This window comes from Notamacropus eugenii, chromosome 4 (genome assembly GCF_028372415.1).
Source record: "Notamacropus eugenii isolate mMacEug1 chromosome 4, mMacEug1.pri_v2, whole genome shotgun sequence".
Taxonomy (NCBI): Eukaryota; Metazoa; Chordata; class Mammalia; order Diprotodontia; family Macropodidae; genus Notamacropus; species Notamacropus eugenii.
In genome coordinates, this window is record NC_092875.1 from 402,044,469 (window position 1) to 402,063,393 (window position 18,925).

General features: G+C 38.7%; 1 protein-coding gene across 17 annotated transcripts in view; it reads left to right on the plus strand.

The window, feature by feature from the left end:
- Positions 1-18,925, plus strand: part of PDE4D (phosphodiesterase 4D) — a 1,946,032-nt gene that overhangs the window by 1,264,856 nt on the left and 662,251 nt on the right. The window contains exon 1 of one of the 17 annotated variants that reach the window (XM_072599374.1): positions 8,884-17,469. The exons of the other annotated variants lie outside the window; for them this stretch is intronic. Coding sequence (XP_072455475.1) covers positions 17,423-17,469 — 47 coding nt within the window. The 5' untranslated portion in view covers positions 8,884-17,422. Of the gene's footprint in view, positions 1-8,883; positions 17,470-18,925 lie in introns of those variants that run through there. 17 annotated transcript variants of the gene reach the window in all.

An 18,925-nucleotide genomic window follows, 5' to 3' on the forward strand; every position in this document is an offset into this window, starting at 1 on the left:
CAAAGCCAAAGCATGTAGCCTTGATATCATCATGAGCAGAGACTGGATAATATCAGATGTTTAAATATGAGGAGCTGACAGAGCTGTCAGTGACAATAGCAGCTGCAACTAATCAAGACGAGTGGGGAGGCAGGACCAATGCATAAAGGGGAGGCGCTGACCCAAAACTGAAGAAAGCAGAGTGCCCGGGAAAATCAGGCTGTGATACCCCTGCCCCAGGACCCTCTTCCCATTTGCCTTGTTCTCTTTACTTTTGTAGCTAAGTGACTTCCCCTGGTGGCAGGAAAAAGTTCTGTAAACTCTCCCTTTGGACCTGTGGGAATTATACTTTTTGACAGACAGTGAGCGTCCTTCCCCTTCCCCCACCCACAGATCCATGCAACTTTATTGCAGAAAAGGGGAACTTCTGAATTTTTTATTGTTTTGTTTTGTTGATTTTTACTAACCTGAATTCTTAAGCCTTACCTGGATGAATGATTTCTTGACCTATCTCTTGATTGTACAAAGACTTTGATCTCCATGTGACATTGTGGCTAAGGTACTGGATTTGACCTGAGGAAGACCTGAGTTCAAATCCTGCCTCAGATATTTTTTAGCTATATAACCTTGAGCAAGTTTATTAACTTTCCTCCCTCAGTTTCCTTTTCTGTGAAATGAGTATAATAATAATATCTACCTCCTAGGGTTGTTGTGAGGATAAAATGAGATTCTATTTGTGAAGTACTTTTCATGTTTTTAATACATAAATGCCAGCTATTGATCGATATGATTATTTTTTGTTGATTTTGACTTGTGATTCCATTAATGACAAATCCTATGCCTTCAGTCCTTGTGATCTTCTCATCAAACTCTCAGATTTCACTGTACCACTCATGAGACCAACCCCATTATCTAGATTCCCTTTTCTGAGCAGGGTCATGGGAGAGAGGCAGGACAATTCTATATGCATAGTCAGAGTCAGTGGTCAGCGACATTTTTGATCTAAGGGACCTTGATAACCTTACCTGTCCACAAATTTTGTATCCACTTCTTTCTGACTTCAAAGTTTCCCAGCTGGAGTTGTAAGTGGGTGAGATCCATGATCTCAGACTTTTCAAGTTTAGAGCATGCATTCAATCATGGCACCACTATCTAAATCCCTATTTATCTTTATAAAAACCTGGTAAACTATTGGCATATTCCTCTGACCAAAAGTCAAATGGATTTGAGGTCTCTACTGTGGGTACTGTTCTCAGAACGCTTACCCAGTAATCTTCCATTACTGCATCCATAACAATCATGTTCTTAGATGAACTAATTAGGACATGGTATGCTACAAGTCAATATCATTGGAGAGGTTTCAGTTGGGATGAAGGCATGGGTAGAGAATGTGTGTGTGTGTGTGTGTGTATGTGTACGTGTATGTGTATGTGTGTGTGTGTGTGTGTGCATGTGCCATTGTCAAGATTTTGGTGACAGAACTGTATTAGGATTTTCTTTTAAAAAAGGGTACTTTTTAGTGTTTTTTTTTAAATTAACAAATGATTATTTTTTTCTCCTACCTACTTCCTTCAGCTCTCAATGGAAGGAGGAGAAATAGAAAAGGCAAACAAAGTCCTGGAAACAAATATACATCATCAGGCAAAACAAATTCCCAAATTGTCCACATCCAGAAGTATACTCTATTTGAATTGTAGGCCATAGCTTACAACAGGTCATCATCATGCTTGGATGGGCTTTCAGAAGGAAAGAGGAAAGGGCACCTGTAGGGACTATTGAAGATAAACTTAGACTCCTTCTCATTTTGCAGCAATAGAGAAGACAAAAGATACATGGCAAGGATACAACAAAGTATAATTTCAAAGAATACATGAACTGTTGGGAGCCGGCAGCAGAGGGGAAAATGTACACAGCCATCAAAGACAGGGCTGCTCATTATGGCCGGGGTTGTTCAGCTGAAGAGCTAACGAGGTGAAGGTGGCAATGGCAGTCACTTTGCTCATCATCCCTATGGCCTCCAACAAAGAAGAGGTCGGTCTTCACAAGGTCACTGCCAGCAAAGCACGGTTACTCCCCTTGATCTGTTGATCCATACCCACAGACGTGGATAATAAGACCACTTGCAGGGCCTGGTATCTTCTTGGCACACAAAGGACAAAGATAGAAGTTTGGGTTGCATGTATTCAGTAAATTCCATCTGCCCTTTTACAAATTAGCTGCTCTTCTTGTGAATGTGATAGTCTGAAAACAGAGTTGTCAGTAAATAAGTCAGCTAAAGTTTATTTGAAAATGATTTATCATAAGGACACCCACAGATATACCATAGTGCCGTGACATTGTTATTTACTTGACACTGAAACTGTCTGAGGCATACAGTGTAATCAGACTTCGGTTTTTGGGGAGGAGGTAGGCACACAGATCATCCTGCTAAAAATGGAGAGTTTTCCAGGATATTGGCATACTTATGTCATGTCCAGAAACCTCTCTGGGTTCACCATGAATGTTCCCTAGCAATTCAAATGGACAAGCAAATCTTGGATTTGGAAATAGGGCATTTCATTCTGTTTACAAAAAAAAAGTAGGATCTCAGTGTCATCTAGACAGTTGTTTCAGTTCAGTAATAGGGATTGCTGCTGTACAAATGGATTTATGAATTGATTTACAATAATTTTTTTAAGTTTTGGGGAAATAGGAGCTTCTTGTCCAAACCAATTATGTGTTTTACATGTGTTTAGCCAGCACAAAAATAAATATTTGGGGTTGATGATTAATGTGAGGATGTCTGATATGTTTGCATGTAAACATGATATCTGCAGATGAGTGAGTGCTTATTTGGCATGGGGGTAGTATACAAGTACTTTATAAATCTGATTTTGCTCATTCTCACACCACAGCAAAAGAGGAGGAATAATCCAGCCTCAGATATTTACCAGTTCTTTGACAAAGGACCAGTCACTCCACATCTCTTTGCCTTGGTCTCCTCATCTGTAAAATAGGGATAATGATAGCACCCACCTCTCAGGGTTGTTGTGAGGCTCAGTGGTACTTGGTCTTGGCACACAATAGGTTCTGTGTAAGTGCCCTTCCATAATTCATTGTTTTTCCTCCCTCTTTCAGAAGAAAATTAAGCAGAAAAAATTTTCCCTGCATCATTTGTCTTCTCCTGTTCTTTTCTGCTTGGTAATCATTGTGGTGTTATCCACACAATCTTCTCTGGCTTCTCTGGCTTCTCTGGCTGGTTGTCCTTTGCCCTTGTCAAGACAGTGGAAAGGGGTGGATTAAAGAAGCAGCCAGTTGGATTCCACTCCTGGAGAATTAGGGAAAGCAAGTAAACTCTCACTCTTCAGTCTTGCCTCACTCCCCACATCCAAACTGCTTTATCTCCTTTGCTTTCTTTGGATTTGCAGCCTCCACTCTCTAACATACAGCTGCTTCAGTAAGATATCACCAGGGATAAGGGGCTGCCTCAGTTGCCTTGTTCTTTCTCCTCTTTATGGAAATTTCATTAATAGAAGTGTCAACCATGCAGAAAAAAAATAAATTATGTCTTACTCTCTAAACAATGAGGACTTATTTTAAAAAGCATGTGTGTCAATTACAAGGCACTTTTTACACAAATAAAGTCAGATCTAAGTAAGTGGAAAAACATCAGTTGCTCATGGATAGGCTGAACCAATATAATAAAAATGACAATTCTACCTAAATTAGTTTACTTAACTTTGTGCACAGCAATGACCACAGTGTGCGAGAGTTTTTTTCTGGTGGACTTGGATCTTCATAGCAATGCAAGGACATAAAAAAAAAAAAATCCTAATGGTCTTCTAAGGCAAAATGCCTTCCACATTCAGAGAAAGAACTATGGAATTCAATCGCAGAATGTAGCAGATTATTTGTGTGTGTGTGTGTGTGTGTGTGTGTGTATTATGTTTTGATTTGTTATATGATTTCTCCCATTTATTTTAGTTTGTCTACACAGCATGACTATAGTGAAAATGTATTCAATAGGAATGTATGTGTAGATCCTATATAGAATTGTATCCTGTCTTGGGGAGGGAGGGGGGTGGTGGGGGCTAAGTGGAGGGAAAAAAAAAATCTACGTTTTATGGTGGTGATTGTAGAACATTAAAAATAAAAAAATACAAAAAGGAAAAAAGCATGTGTGTATGTATACATACACATATATATATGCATACCTATATACATAGTGTGTGTATGTATATATATATACATATATATAATGTACCTGTGTGTGTATATATAATATATGTTTAATACACACGCACATACACACACGCACACACACACACACACACACACACACACACACACACATATATATATATATAAAATTGGGAGGTATTGCTCTCAATTGATTTTGCTATTTATTATTTAATTGTGCATAAGTTCCTTTTCCATTTAGTGAGAAATTCCAAGAGATAGTCCTAAGTGTACTTGAAAGAATGGGGAACTTTGAGTCACAAGATTCTAAGAGTTCCCTCTACCATTTGCCTAAGGTCAAATGTAAACGTATATCCGCATGTGTCTTAGTCCCCCCAATAGCTTTGTGACTTCAGATAAGTTACAATACATAACTTTTTAAAGACTCAGTTTCTCATTCTGAAAAACAGGAATAACAATACCTCACAGGTTTGTTTGGAGGATGAAATGAGAGAAAAGTAAAGTACATTGTAACCATAAAGTATATAGCATTGAGTTGTCACTCTCATGACAAAGATGGCCAAAGGTCCAGTGGATGAAGAACCAGTTGTAACCCTTATTCCGTCTCTTTCTCCCTGTCATTTTCAATAAAATTATCATATACTATAAATTCATCCCCTTATTCAGTCAACATTTATTGAGCTCTACTAAGTGCAAGGCACTTTGAAAATGAGTTTTTTTTCTAGAATGATTCAGTGGCTTCTTGTTATTTTATCCCAGTTTCAAAGTACCTTGAAACATTCTTAGAGTAATAAAGGGTTCGTTATTCAATATTATGTTTTCTATAGAATTATTTCCACTGATATCTTAAAAAATATTTTTGTGAACCTAGGGTGCTGTGGAAAGAACACTGATCCAGGAGCCAGAAAACATGTATTCATTTTCCAACCTTGAAATTTACTGGTCATGAGACTTGAAAAAGGGGGCAATGCCTTCCTGGTATTTCTCATTGGGAAGTCAAATGAAATGATACCTATAGTACTAATTGACATTTCTATAGCACTTTGAAATATTATATGTACCTTATCTCCTTTGTGCCTCATCACAGTCCTACAAGGTAGCGTTATTCCCATGTTCTAGATGAGAAGTGTGAGGCATTTTAGACAGGCTGATTTGCCAGTGATCATGGAGCTGATAGGAATTGTCTTTGGTGGCCTTAGAACCCAAATCTCTTATAAATCAAGTGTATTAGTATTGTTATCATTATTATCAACATTATCCTTTATGAGGATATTATTATCCTATTATTAAGGAATGCCAGAAAATGAGCTGTACAGTTAACATGCTTGAGAATATGTTCAGTTGTTTTCCAGTTGTGTTTGACTCTTCATGACCCCTTTTGGCGTTTTCTTGGCAAAGATCTGAATGGTTTTTCCTTCGCCAGCTCATTTTACAGCTGAAGAAACTGAGGCAAGCAGGGTTAAGTTACTTGCCCAGGGTCATACATCTAGAGTATGTATTGGAGGTCTATTTTCAACTCCAGGCCCAGCACTTTATCCACTGAGCCAGCCAGCTGGCCCCAAAGTCCTAGTAAGCCCTGGTTATACAGGAACAAAAGGGAGACAGTTCTTAACTTCAAAAGGGTTACGTTTAAATTCAGATGAAATCATCTTGAGCAGTTCTAGTACATGTAGTCTGATTTAGTTGAAGTTGCTGGATTTTTCTTTTCAGGTGAGAAGAAGCAAGATAAATAGGAAAGCAGAGTATACTAGACTTTTGGTAATATTGTCCTAAGACGTATAGATTGGTTTTCAGAAATGTCTTAAAATATAACTTCTAGGAGAAGATAAAATAATAAAGTAATTCAGTTTAATACAGGAGTTTGAAAAACAAAAAGTACAACTTTTAATCATAGCAAATACATTTTCATTATTTTTATTAAAATTTAAATGAGTTGTTTATAATAATTTAGCTTTCATAAATAGTTTGCAAAGATGATCACATGAAATAAGAAGCTTTGGTATACTTGTGGACCCATTTATGAGGGGTAATTGATCCCATGATTCTATAATTCAGAGCATCACAAATGAACTAAAGGGAATGAAATATTTTTAAAAGCCACTAAGAAAATCATTTTTGTGTCCACAATTTTAGAATTTTGCAGAGGAACATGAAAGGATTAAGAGAAAAAAGGTTAAGATCCTACGATTGTTTAGTCTAGAGATAAGAGAATAGATAAATTAGTGACCTCAGATTCTTTCCCAAGCTTGTTAAGATGGTAATGAGGGGAATTAGGATGTTTGGGTTAGAAATCATTAAAACAGTTTAGGTGTGTGTCAGGGATGATAATTATGCCCTGAGAAAGGTCAGTATCTTTTATCGGTTGGTACCATTCTCAGGGGCAGAGATGTATAGACCAGGGTCTGACCCAATTTAGGATATTTTTATAGCAAGGGACTATGGAATCTTCATCACCAGAAACTTCAAAATATGACATAGACATATGCACATTGTTATATTTGTAGATGTGGAGAGGATGATGGGAACTAGACTTGTGATTTCTTCTATGTGAGAAACTCCTAGTTAAACACTTCCCCTACCATTGTAGATCAGCTTCACAGCTCATAGCCTTAGAGAATTGTATGGGGCACTGGGAAATCAAATGACTTGCTCAGGGTCACACACCCAACATGAGTCAGAGGCAGGACTTGAACCTGGGACTTCCTAACTGTACTGGCTCTCTATCAACTAAGCCACACTGTTTTTATGTTGTGAAGACTCTGTTAGGCCTCCCCACACACAAGTTCTCCTAATCCACTCATGCTTGCTTCTGTCTCTCAGCTCTGCTTCTCTCTCAGCTCTCTCCTCTCCCTGGAAGAAATACAATAAATATCCTGTTTCCAATCACAGACTCTTGATTCAGTCAAAGGCTCTTCAATCAAGACTCAGTCAAAGCTACTGGACTGACTAAAACTCAAACCAGAAGGACGCCCAAAGATCATACTTTGCTTGCCGTTACATCCCCCATAGGTACAAGATGTGTTGTGTAGTTTACAGGGAAGCAGAATAGAGCTCTCTAGCCTTTTCTCCCCTCCCCCTTCTCCTAAGATGATTTTTGCTGGGAGAGGAAGTAGGATGTTGAGACCACAGGCAGACCAGTCACCTCTCCTCAGAGAGAAATATCAGGCTAGAATCATATCTGTTACCTCCCTTAAATATTATTTGTCTAAGGGATGTGATTTTCAGATTCAGTCTAACTTTTGCTCATGATTTCATTGATGGGGACTCCAAGCTTTATATCCAAAGCTTGTACCCTTTTCCACCAACTACCAGTTCCATGATGAATGTACACAGTGAGTAGCAGAGTAACCCATTTATTCAAGTTAAAGCAAAACAGAAATCAGAGAAATCAGGCAAAGGAAAATAGAAAACACAGTACAGAGTGAAGGTGCTCTCTCACTGGAAGAGAGGCATCTCAGCTCAACCAGGGGAGAGCTAGTACCAGATCTCGCCCAAGAGAAAGTTCCTCGAAGTGTTTAGTGTAGCATGTCAAGAATGGGGATATGATGGAGATAGTCAGCTCTTCTCATGTCAGCCTCTTGCTACAGGCTTTTCCTTCAGCACCCTGAAGTGGGGTTGTCTTCCATCTTCTCTCTCTTGAGGTTGAAAGCCAAAAGTGGCCTTTCCACCCCCAAGTTCCCCTCACCTCTTCTCGGATTCTTTGTAGACTTTCTTTCTATCCTTAGGACTTAACACAATGCCTGGCACTTAGTGGGTATTTAATAAAAGTTTATTGACTGGCACTGAAATCACCCTGTTCATCTCAATTTCTTCATCTGCAAAGTACAGACATTGGACGAATGATCTTAAAGGTTCTTTATAACTCTAAAATTTGATGCATCGGATTTGAATTGCTCACTCGTATTATGCAGTAATAGATTTTTTTCTACTTTGTTATTAAGTCTTTTAGCCTGACCAAATGCAATAGAAATATGAAGTTCATGTTATAATATGTAGAGGGAGGATGGTGTAGTGGTTGGAGTCTGCCAGTCAGAAAGACTTGGGTTTTCAAGTTTTGGCTCCTACAGGTTCTGAATTTAGAGCCCTGAGCAAGTCATTTATCTCTCAAAAGCACAGCTCCCTCACCACCATCCCGGCAATCTTTTAGGTCGGTAAGTTGCAGAGGAAATGCTGACCTGCACTGGTAGGAGTTTCCTCATCACAGTTCCCAGAGAGCAATGAAATCAGTTTCAGTCTCCTCCCAGTTCCATGTAGATGGTGACTGTGCTTGAGTCTCTTGGTCCTCAAGAAATAATAGAAGCCATTTGGAAATTTATCTTTTTTGACTACTTGGTAGATTTGTAGCTCTTTAAAAAAAAAAAAAACCAACTCCTGACTTTATGAAGTAAAATAGAAAAAAAAAATCATTTTTTCTGGTTTTATTCCTTTCTTGAAGGAGCCCATAAAAACATTTTATATATTTTGTCATGATTTCATCCCTATTCAGCCAATCTAAAACCAGATGAAGAATTAAAGAAATCTTAAATATATTGAAAAAGATCTGTCAAATAAAAAGATTTCTAATAGTTTATATCAAGATTACCTAAATTTTATGAATTATAACTTATTTAATGATTTATTGATGATAACTTTTTTCCTGATTAGGTTGGTTTTTTTCCCTTCCAAAATTTGCTTGTTTGTTTGGATAATACAAATGATTTTTGTGACATAAGTTTTAGAATTCCAATTTTTTTGTTCTTAAACATATTAAAAGATCATTCTAAAGAGTGTGCTTAAGTCTTCACTAAGAAATATTTAGTGATTGACTGTTTAAGTAATATTTTTCCTTTTGTGAATGTCTGTATTTGGGAATTAGCACAAGATCACTTAAGGAATTTTTGTTATCTCAGATCAGTGGTAGATTTGTTCAGATCAGTGAGAAAATCAGTGAAATAAATTATTTGGTGTCATGTAGACCAAAGAAGCAGTTGGTAAATTTCTTCCCTTTTCAACTAGTTGTTGGAATAATTTAATTATAGTTTGGCAATTAAACATACATGTGACTTAATGTTTTCCTGACTTGGAAGAATTTAAACCTTGGCTGCAAGCTATATTCCTCTTCTTTCAGTTAAAATGTGCTGAGCAGTGAACCCAGGCTGTGTACAACAGAGTAGCCCAGAAATGCTAAGTCATCACTAGCAACGGATTCTTAGTTAACATTTACTGAGTGCCAGCAATGAAGTTAGTGTTATAAAAGCAGAGGAAGACACAGTTCCTTCCTAGAGGGCTGATTTTTCTCTCAGGTTGGGTGGTTGAATGTGGGAGAGAGCGGGAAGGATTTGATCATAGAGGAACAATGTTCTTTTGAATTCAATTTAATTCAGTTCACTCAGAATTTATTAAAAGCCTACTATATGTCAAGTGCTACAGATACAAAGACAAAAATGAGACGGTCACTACTTTCAAATAGCTTGAATTCTCTTGGGTGAAAACAAGATGTGCATATGTAAATAATTAGAACATGAGAGAGAGAGAGAGAGAGAGAGAGAGAGAGAGAGAGAGAGAGAGAGAGAGAGAGAGAGAGAGAGAGAGATCCAGGAATGGCTATTATTGCTTCTTTGGTCCAAAGGCTATGTTGCTTTGCCATCCTCAGGCAAGAAGTCAAGCATGTTAGAATATCCCCAAGATTGATCTATCTTTTCATCGAGGACAGTGAACAGCAATTTTGCACATTCTGGTGTTCAGTAGCAGAGGGTAACCAGATGTTCTACTTGAACAAATGGAATGCTTTCTAGGGGAGACTTCTCTTCAAAGCGTCCTATAGAATGTGTTTAGCCATGGGACAAGAATGTGCAAGGGAACAGGCAGATTCACAAGGCAAACGATATCTTTTTCTTTATGTATTTATTCTTATAGATGCCTTTTGTTTCTTTATCACAGTCACTGGATATACCAGAGACAAACTCTTTCTTGCTACCTGGAAATAAAATCCCCCTCAAAATAAAGAAAAGCTATAAGACAATGATGCTCATCACAGTGGCCACATGTTACAGTATATACTGCATTCTACCCTCAAAGTCCCCCAGCTCTCTACTGAGAGGAGTAAGCTAGGTCTTTTTATTTGGTGCCCAGGACTGTTATCTGTTTCTCAGCTACTCAGAGTTCATTTTCTTTTTTTTAGCAGTCTTTCCATTTGTCTTGTTGTAATGTGCAATCCATGTTTGTAAAGTGTTCTTTTACTCCTCCAAATTTCTAGATCCACGTTGTCTGCAATTCTCCTTGACGTCATTCTGTCACAACTTGATTTTTATCAATTTGTAGTGTTCATATTTCTACCCTAATGTCGAGACCCCATTAGAAGATAAGCACTGTAAGAACAAGTCAGGTGCCATTTTTATATCTATCCCTAGCACATAACTCCGTCTCTGGTAGGTATTTAATAAATATTTATTGAACAGAAGTCAAATGAATCTTCAGAATGAGTTTTTATTATTAGAAATCATATTCATAAGGGTTAGCTCTTAAATAACCAGGAAGCTGAAGCCTGACTTTCTGTATAATGGCTTATACAGCCCTTTCTGGTTAGTGCTTACTGTGAATGAATGAATCTGTTCTCATGTGCTTGTGGCAGTCACGTACAAGATATGCCAACCTCAGTGAACTGGAAACTTCTATTCTGTAAAAAGGCTGGTTTTTAATAGGAGTAAATAGAGTTGTGTGGACTTTTCTGCTGAATTTTAGAATGAAAAATGCTTTTCTTATTTGTTACCTAAGTACAGATTTCCCTGCTCACGGAGTCTTCCTTTTTTTTTTTCTTTTTTTGATAGCTAGCAGATATGCCTGGAATTAACCAGAATTTACTATGTTGTCATCATCATCACCTTCATAATAACCTTCATCTAATATTTATCAGTTGCCTTCTATTTATCACTATGTGCAAATTTGTAGAAGATAGAACAGACTGTCCTCAAGGAGCTTTTAACCTGTGCAGCTAAGACAGATGATCTTTACCAGTAGAAAAAAAATAGAGTGAGAACATTCAGATGCCAGCATACTGTGCTTGCCTGTGGGTAAAAATGTGAAAGCTAAAGTGAATTCACTCATCACCTCTTAGGGAAAGCTTTAGCTTGAGACAGACTGGCAGGCTAGACTTTAAAAGTTCTTTGGCTAATCCAGATAAAGAAAACATAAAAAATATATATTATTTATAATTTACACATGAATCTTGATTAAAGTTGGCTAGGATGGTGTACTCTCAGGGAAAAAGAATTTAGTCCTGAATAGTAGTATGGAACAAACCCTGGAAATGAAGTCAAGATCTAGGGTTTTGAATCTTGGATCAATCACTTACTACCTTTTTGATCAGATCACTTTTCTCTGAGCCTCTGTTTCCGTCATTCAATGGGGATTATAATATTTCCATTATCTCCTTCATGAATTTGTTGTGAGGAAAGTAATTTATGAACTTTAAATGTGCATATAAATGTAATTTATTATGGCCTTTCTACTATGGACGGCCTCGAATACATCAGTCTGTACATCTGTGAAATGGTATGAATAATTCTACACTGCTAATTCAAAAATGGAGGCAGCTAGGTAGCTTAGTGGATAAAGCACTGAGCCTGGAGACTGGAAGACCCAAGTTCAAATCTGGTCTTAGACCCTTACTAGCTGTGTGACCCTGGGCAAGTCACTTAGTCTCTGTCAGCCTTAATCCAGTGGAGAAGGAATTCAGTATCCTTGCCAAGAAAACCCTATGGACAGTATTGCCCATGCTATCACTGTAACAGACCCCCTGGAAAACACACTTTTTGTAAATAGGTTTTTATCATTTTTGACAAAAAAGGGAAATGAGACCCAGAAGAGAAAAAGAAAATAAAGTAAAACAATCTCTCTCTCATCCTAGAAAAGTTCTCTAAAATCTAGAGAGAATCGTCATAAGATCATAGTTCTATAGCTGGAAGAAACCAAAGAATTCATCTAAATTATCCCTCTCATTGAAGGTTCAGGAAACTGAGGTCAAAAAGATTGAAATGACTTACCCAGAGTCACACAGAGAGTGGCAAAAAGTCTGTTTAAAATGTTGGCTAAAAGTCATCTTCCGGAATTATCCTCCTTGCCTCTGTTTCTCAACACAGAGTTTAAACAACTGTGGCTTTTGTCCTTGTAATTTTATTTTTATACTTATCAGAGGAAAAGTGTCTGATTTCATCAATTCATTATACCAAGTTGTTTTTGAAGATGCCCTTTATGCTAAGTAATATTCCAAATCTGTTCTACTATTAAATCGTGAGTTGAATTAGTCAATTTAAATCATGATACTTAAACATCAATCCTTTACCAAACTAACAGAGTCCTCTCCTTTTCTCTTAAGATTATTTTCAGTGCCCTATAGAAAGCCCAGCTCTTGTGGAATGGCATTAAGTAAACGTTATTTCCCTAGAAAAGCTGCTGATAAAGATGAATGCATAGCAGTGCTATGCAGATGTTGGTACCTCATGCTTTTAGAGAATTAGGACATAGGGAGAAATGGCAGGAATAAGCCTTAATTAAATGCCAGCTATGTGTCACATGCTGTTCTAAGTGGGTTTTTTTTCAAATATGATCTCATTTCATCCTCACAATCACCATGGAAGGAAGGTGCTATTACCATCCCCATTTTACAGTTGAGAAAAGTGAGGCAACAGAAGAAAAGTGACCTGCCCAGGATCACAGGGCTAGGAAGTGTCTGAGGCTGAATCTGAACTCAGGCATTCCTAACTCCAGGCCCAGTCCTTTATCCACTGCACCACCAGCTGCCTCCAATAGGCAGTAACTCTCCCTAACCTACTTATTCACAAAACAAGAAATACCTTCAAGTATAAGACCTAGTCACAGTCCTCCTGATTTTGATCGTAAGTGATGGCAAAAACCTCTATCTTTTTCTGTTCCTTGAGCTTAGTAATTCCTTGTCTTGAGTTTTATGTTATGCTGCTCATTAGCTCATATTCTTGGTTGCAAAAACTCAGAAGATTATATATAGTGATGCATTTTTTTCCTTGGTTGCTTTTGAGAAGAGTGGATATGTTCATTTTTCTTTATACTTAATTTGAGAAACATTCATTAAGTATTTCATTACTATGTGCAAGGCACTGTACTGGGTGCCAAATTATAAAGGTGGAATTTGTAATCTAATAGGAGATTGAGCATAGAACATATACATTAATAGTCACCAATAGTACCTTTCATTTCTACTTGAGTATAATTTATGCTTCTATATTACATAGTCATTAAAATGAAAACCATAAAAAAAAAATCTGGGTTACCTTTAAAATTCATTCAAAATCTATGCTTACCTTGAACATTGCGTGATTTTAAAGTTTATTTTGGTGGCCTGACAATTAAAATGCATTTTGTTAAACTCATGTTTGCAAAGTGCTTCATTGATTAATTTGATTAATTATCCATGCTAGTGTCAAATGGGATTATTATTAATAAAATATTCATGGAGTGTTAAGATGTGCCAGGCACATTACATTTCCAAGAGTTAGGCCCTTCCCAGTGTGGTTCTCCCATTCATATTGCTTTGCTTTTCAGACTACTCACCTATTATCTTACTCACCTTTGTAGACTTCACATTAATTTTCTTCATTCCTTCTGTGTTCTGACCAAAAATCATCCTGCTTGCCATTCTCTGAACTCACTATTCTCCCTCCCGTTTCTGGGCCCTCAGACTGTGTTCCATTGCTGGAGGGCTCTACTCTACTACTCCCTTCGGCCTCTTAGAATCTTTTCCCCACCTTTCATTTAGACTTTCATTATCCCCCCTAGCTATTTAGGCTCCCTCTTCTCAAAGCCTCTCAGACTATTACAACCCTCAGTGAAACACACTCTACTGGAAAGCAGGGGCTATGAGCTTTTCTCTTCATATCCCCAACACCTAGCATATTGCCTGGCATATAATTGGTGCTTCATAGGAATTTGTTCAATGGAATTCTATCATAGAACTCACAAATGAGACATCTGGAAGATCAGTGTGGGTAAGAGTATGGGGACACGGAGGAAATGGAGTAAGTAAAGCAAGGATCACCACTCTTTGTGAGTTTTTTGGTCATCTTAGGGACACATATCCAGTGAGAAGCATGTGATCCTAAAAGTGGGGAAGTTAAGTTTGCTTAGTCTTCTTATCAATCATTTGATGTTTCCCCATCTTGATGGGGTCATTTCTACCCTTTGTCATGACTTAAGCATCAACTTTGAAATACATAGCCTCTTTGTCATATCACCATCGTGATCATCAGAGTCCTAGGAAAACACCTAGGGTTTAGTTCTTGTTCTGAAAATGACTAGTAGCCATGTGACCTTGAGAAAGTCATTTCTTTAATCTGTGAGTCAGGTTTCTAATTTGTAAAATAGTCACCTTACCCATCACAATAATCCTATGTGCTGCAGTAGAATAATTAATGTGAAAGTGATTTTAAAAAATGAAAAGTGCTATATAAATGTAAGATAGTATCTTATTCTACTTATAAAAATATAACTATTGTTTTTTATTATTAATAATATGTCTGTTTTTCAATGGTTTCATGATACTCGATTCGACCATTTCAGGGCCCTCCACGACCTTTAGGAAAGAATAACTGAGACTTTGTGGACTTGGAAAAACCACTGTTTTCCCACATCTTTCTGATTCTTTATATCCAGTTTGCTTTTGATCAATTTACTGGTAAATAAGCATTTATTAAGGGCTTACTATGTGCCAGCTATTCCTACTATCACCACTGAGGAGAACTTTCCATTAAGATCCCTATTTGAGAATTAAAATGAATGATCATTTTCAAGTTTTCCCTGAAGACAAGCTGATCTAGTAACCAGATTTAGAATCTAGGCGCCTGAGAAGAGGAAATTAGAGTGAAAGCATCTTTTGGAAGCTTGTGAAAGCTTAATTAATCCAATGTAGGAGTTTTATGGTTATCATTAAAGATGAACTATTTTCTATTTTCCCCAGAAACTGACTCTCATTGGGGGAAACTCTTCAGTAAAAGCAGCCCATGGGGTGCATATCCAAGGCTTTCCTTGCTCCCTTGAAAGTAAAGCAAGAGATTGCACTTTGTTTAGTCAACCGTTTCAACACCTTGGTTAAAAGTGATGCATTGATATTTAGGGCACTGTTCGCTTTCTCTTACTAATTTCAAACAAACAGCATTAGAGTGTCAGTTCACTATTAGCCTCAAATAGTTTACTATTTCATTCTTGGTCCAATATGGCATCCACAGTAGTGGGGCTCATTCAGGGGATTGTAGGAGAGGAGTCTTACAACAAAAGGGGCAGCCTTAATAAGGAAATACACCATATAAACAGTATGTCTTGCAGTGTTTTATCTAGACACTCCTCGTCAGCACACTCCCTAATCAAACAGGCAGCTTTTCCGCATGTAGGATTGTAACTGAAGTTATAACTGGCTGCCCCCAGGACTGCCTTCCACAGGATTTCCTGTCCAAAAATTCACTGGGTGGTCATTGGCAGCTGAGGGTTCACCCATTACCAAGCAAGCCTTCCAAGGATGAAGAATACCTGACTCAAACACTTCGTTTTCAAATTCTCTCTAGGCATTTCCCTACTCCCACCCCTACCCCAGCCCCACCTTTACTCTGGGGGAGGAGGAGCGGAAAGGGGGAGGAAAAAAAACAACACCTCTTATGGTAATAATATCTATTTGTCCAAGGTGTCTTTTTTCCTCTCTGAGGTTATTTACAGGTTTTTTACTGCTTAGCCTTTCTTGCCTTGTAAGAAATAGCCTTCTTGCCAGTGGAGCTGTTTCTTTAACCCTTCCCTCCCTCCCTCCCTCCTTCCTTTCTTCCCTCCTCCTCCTCCTCTTCTCCTCCTCCTCCTCCTCCTCTCCGGACTCTTGCGAGCCTAGCCACTGAGCTCAGCAGGCTTTGCTGTGTCAGGAGAACCCACCTAGAGGGCCCCCTTGACGCCAGCACATCCCCTATGGGGCAGCACTCACTGCAGCCTGGAGCTGCTGATTCTGCTGCAGAGTGTGAAGAATCCAGGGTTACCCGGTCTGCAAGTGTCCGAGCCTCTGGCCGCTGCTGAAGCGGAGAGCGCCAGGGCAGGGGCGGCCAAGGCTCGGGGCATCGCGAGGGGCTCCGCTGGAGATTCGGCAAGCCTTTGGGAGCCCATTGCCTTTGTGCTTGAAAAGCATGCCAGAGGTCTCTCCAGCCTGGGCTCAAGAACCTTTCTGAAGGATGCCAGCGCCCCGGGAGTAAATGACAACTCGTGAGGAGCTGAATTGGGGGGAAAGAGGAGGAAAAAAAAAGACTGGGACGAAATTCTCAGATAACATCTGACTGAACAGCTGCGAGATTTGTTTTCTTTCAAAGCAAAATATGAAAAGCCCTCTCGTGGTCTGGGGAACAGCGAATTAAAGGAGGCTCTGTCTGCAGTGAGAGGATCAATAGCTTAGTCATTTTACTTAAAGAGAGCAGACAGCCTTATTATGGAGTTAGGCAGCAGAAATGAATCTGCTCATGAAAGCCCCTTCAGAAAGCCTGGTAGGAGCTCATGGTAATCCTGGCATGCGAAGCCCAAATTATTCACTGCCTTCCTACTACTTTTGCAGATGAGGAAAAGAAAGAGAGGAAAAAAACCACAATGATCAGAAATTTGGAAGATAACTTTGCTTTGATTATACGTGGGTTTTTTTGATACCCTTATTTCCCCTCTCCCGCTCTTTGTCTAATACGTCTGAGAACAGAGCGCTGCATCCAAGTGACCGCACACAGGAATATGTGTCTGAGAAAGAAGAAAAAGCAGTCTTGCTCCTTAAAGGACAGCATGGCAAAGCGACCTGAAGTTTCGTATGTCCCCCCAAATTCCCCTTTAACCAAGAAAACAAGCCACTGCCTCTTGACTAACCTGTTCCCACATTCCAGAGTCCTTCCTAGGAAGATGCTTTAATTTGTACTCGAATTGTTTGGATTTTTAACCAGGACAATATTTTCTGTCATTTAGGATTTCACGTATTGTACTGATGATTTTGGGGGGGTTGATGAGCTGTTGTAACATTAATGGATGGACACACACCTGCAGTGACCTGTGATGAATCTTGCTTCAAATCCTGGAAGGCTTCTTGTAGTTGTGGTTAGCTTTCAGGGGGGAGGGGGACATTTGAGAAGACAGTACTTGTTGCAATAATCACCCATGGTGGCAGCTCCAGCCCGAGAGTTAGAATTCATCAATGAAAAACAGTGCAGAGAAAGTCTAAGGCGGGCAAAATACTAATGTTAGAAGACCTGCGAACATGATGCACGTGAATAATTTCCCCTTTAGAAGGCATTCCTGGATATGGTGAGTAATCAATATTCCCTTCTGTCTGTAAGGCTCAGGGTGATGTTGGTAAAATATTGTGACAGCTACCAGATGCTGAGTCTTTTGAATCAGTGTTGGAATCAAGTAAAACTTATCATTAAATATATGTAAAATCAGATTCTGCCTGAGTCACTATTGATTATATAAAAAAATAAATATAAAAAATGGGATTATAGCCCTTAATGACAAACATCACAAAACCAAGAAGCCAATAGATTATATTCCTAATGCTTGGTGATCAATCCATGCAAGGATTTGACCTAATAAACCTAGAGAAGAGGAATATTGGGTTGGTATGTGTGTTTCCTCTGTGTGTGTGTGTGTCACAGTGTCTCAGAACCCCCAAGAAGAAAGAGAAGGGCATAGACCTATTTTAACATCCTTTATCAAGTTGGGTCTTTTAAAAAAAATTGGTAGATCTTGCTGAATTCAGAACAGGGGTGAAGGAAGAGTTTGCAGTGTTAACAATTCATTTAAAACACACAATATGTAGGTGTCATAAATTTAAGAATTGTTCCAACTGTTTAGGAAATATGAAACACCTTAGAAGTCAACGCCTGAATCATTGCAAACCCAGCCCTTTCTGAGTACTTCCTCAATGTATGTGATGTCTTGTACTGAAGTTTCATATAATGGTGAAGGTGCCAGGGCTTCTGACATCATGTGTTCTGCTGCCTGTATGGGAAAGCATACTTGAACTAATCTGTGTATATATATATATACATGTGTGTGTAAGTAAGAGGAGAGCCTCTTATTACAAAATCATACATCTTTACTACACCGTCAGGGAAGGACTGGAGTATAGACTCTCAAAGAAGGAACTTTATGAATGTACAATATGTGCATATCTAAAGGCTTTGTCTTGGATGGCATTGTTTTGGATATCGCTGCTATGTGAATTGAGAAGTAAATTTTCCATGTAATTTTTTTTTTTTTTTTTTGCTCATTAGCCTGAGTAACAATCTGAACATTGCTTTTCTATTGTGTCTCCAAGTGCCTCGTCATATCATCACAAATAGGTTTCCAAAAGTCTTAAAGCGCCCCTCACCCCAGGAATCATCTTCTGGAATGTCAGGAAGGTTTCTTCTGTTAAACTGAGATCAGTCACAGTGATAGGTGGGTGACAGCTTCAGTGCCCCTACAGGGGTGCTCATTTTCTGTCAGCCCGATATGCACGGTGGCTCACTCTTGTGGCGCATCTTGCTTCCTTCCTTGCTGTCCAGTGCCACCTTCTCCTGACTCTAGTCTGCATCAGTGGGATAAAATGACTGCAAATCCTCTGCAGCCCACTCCAGACGACACCACCAGGAAAGTCGGATCAATGCAAGGTTCTATAAGATCAGAGTTTTCTGTTTCTAACAGAAAGAGCCTCACTGATCATAGTGCAATACAAGTCACTTAGTAATAGGATGGCTTTGTTTTTTGAGAATTTGGC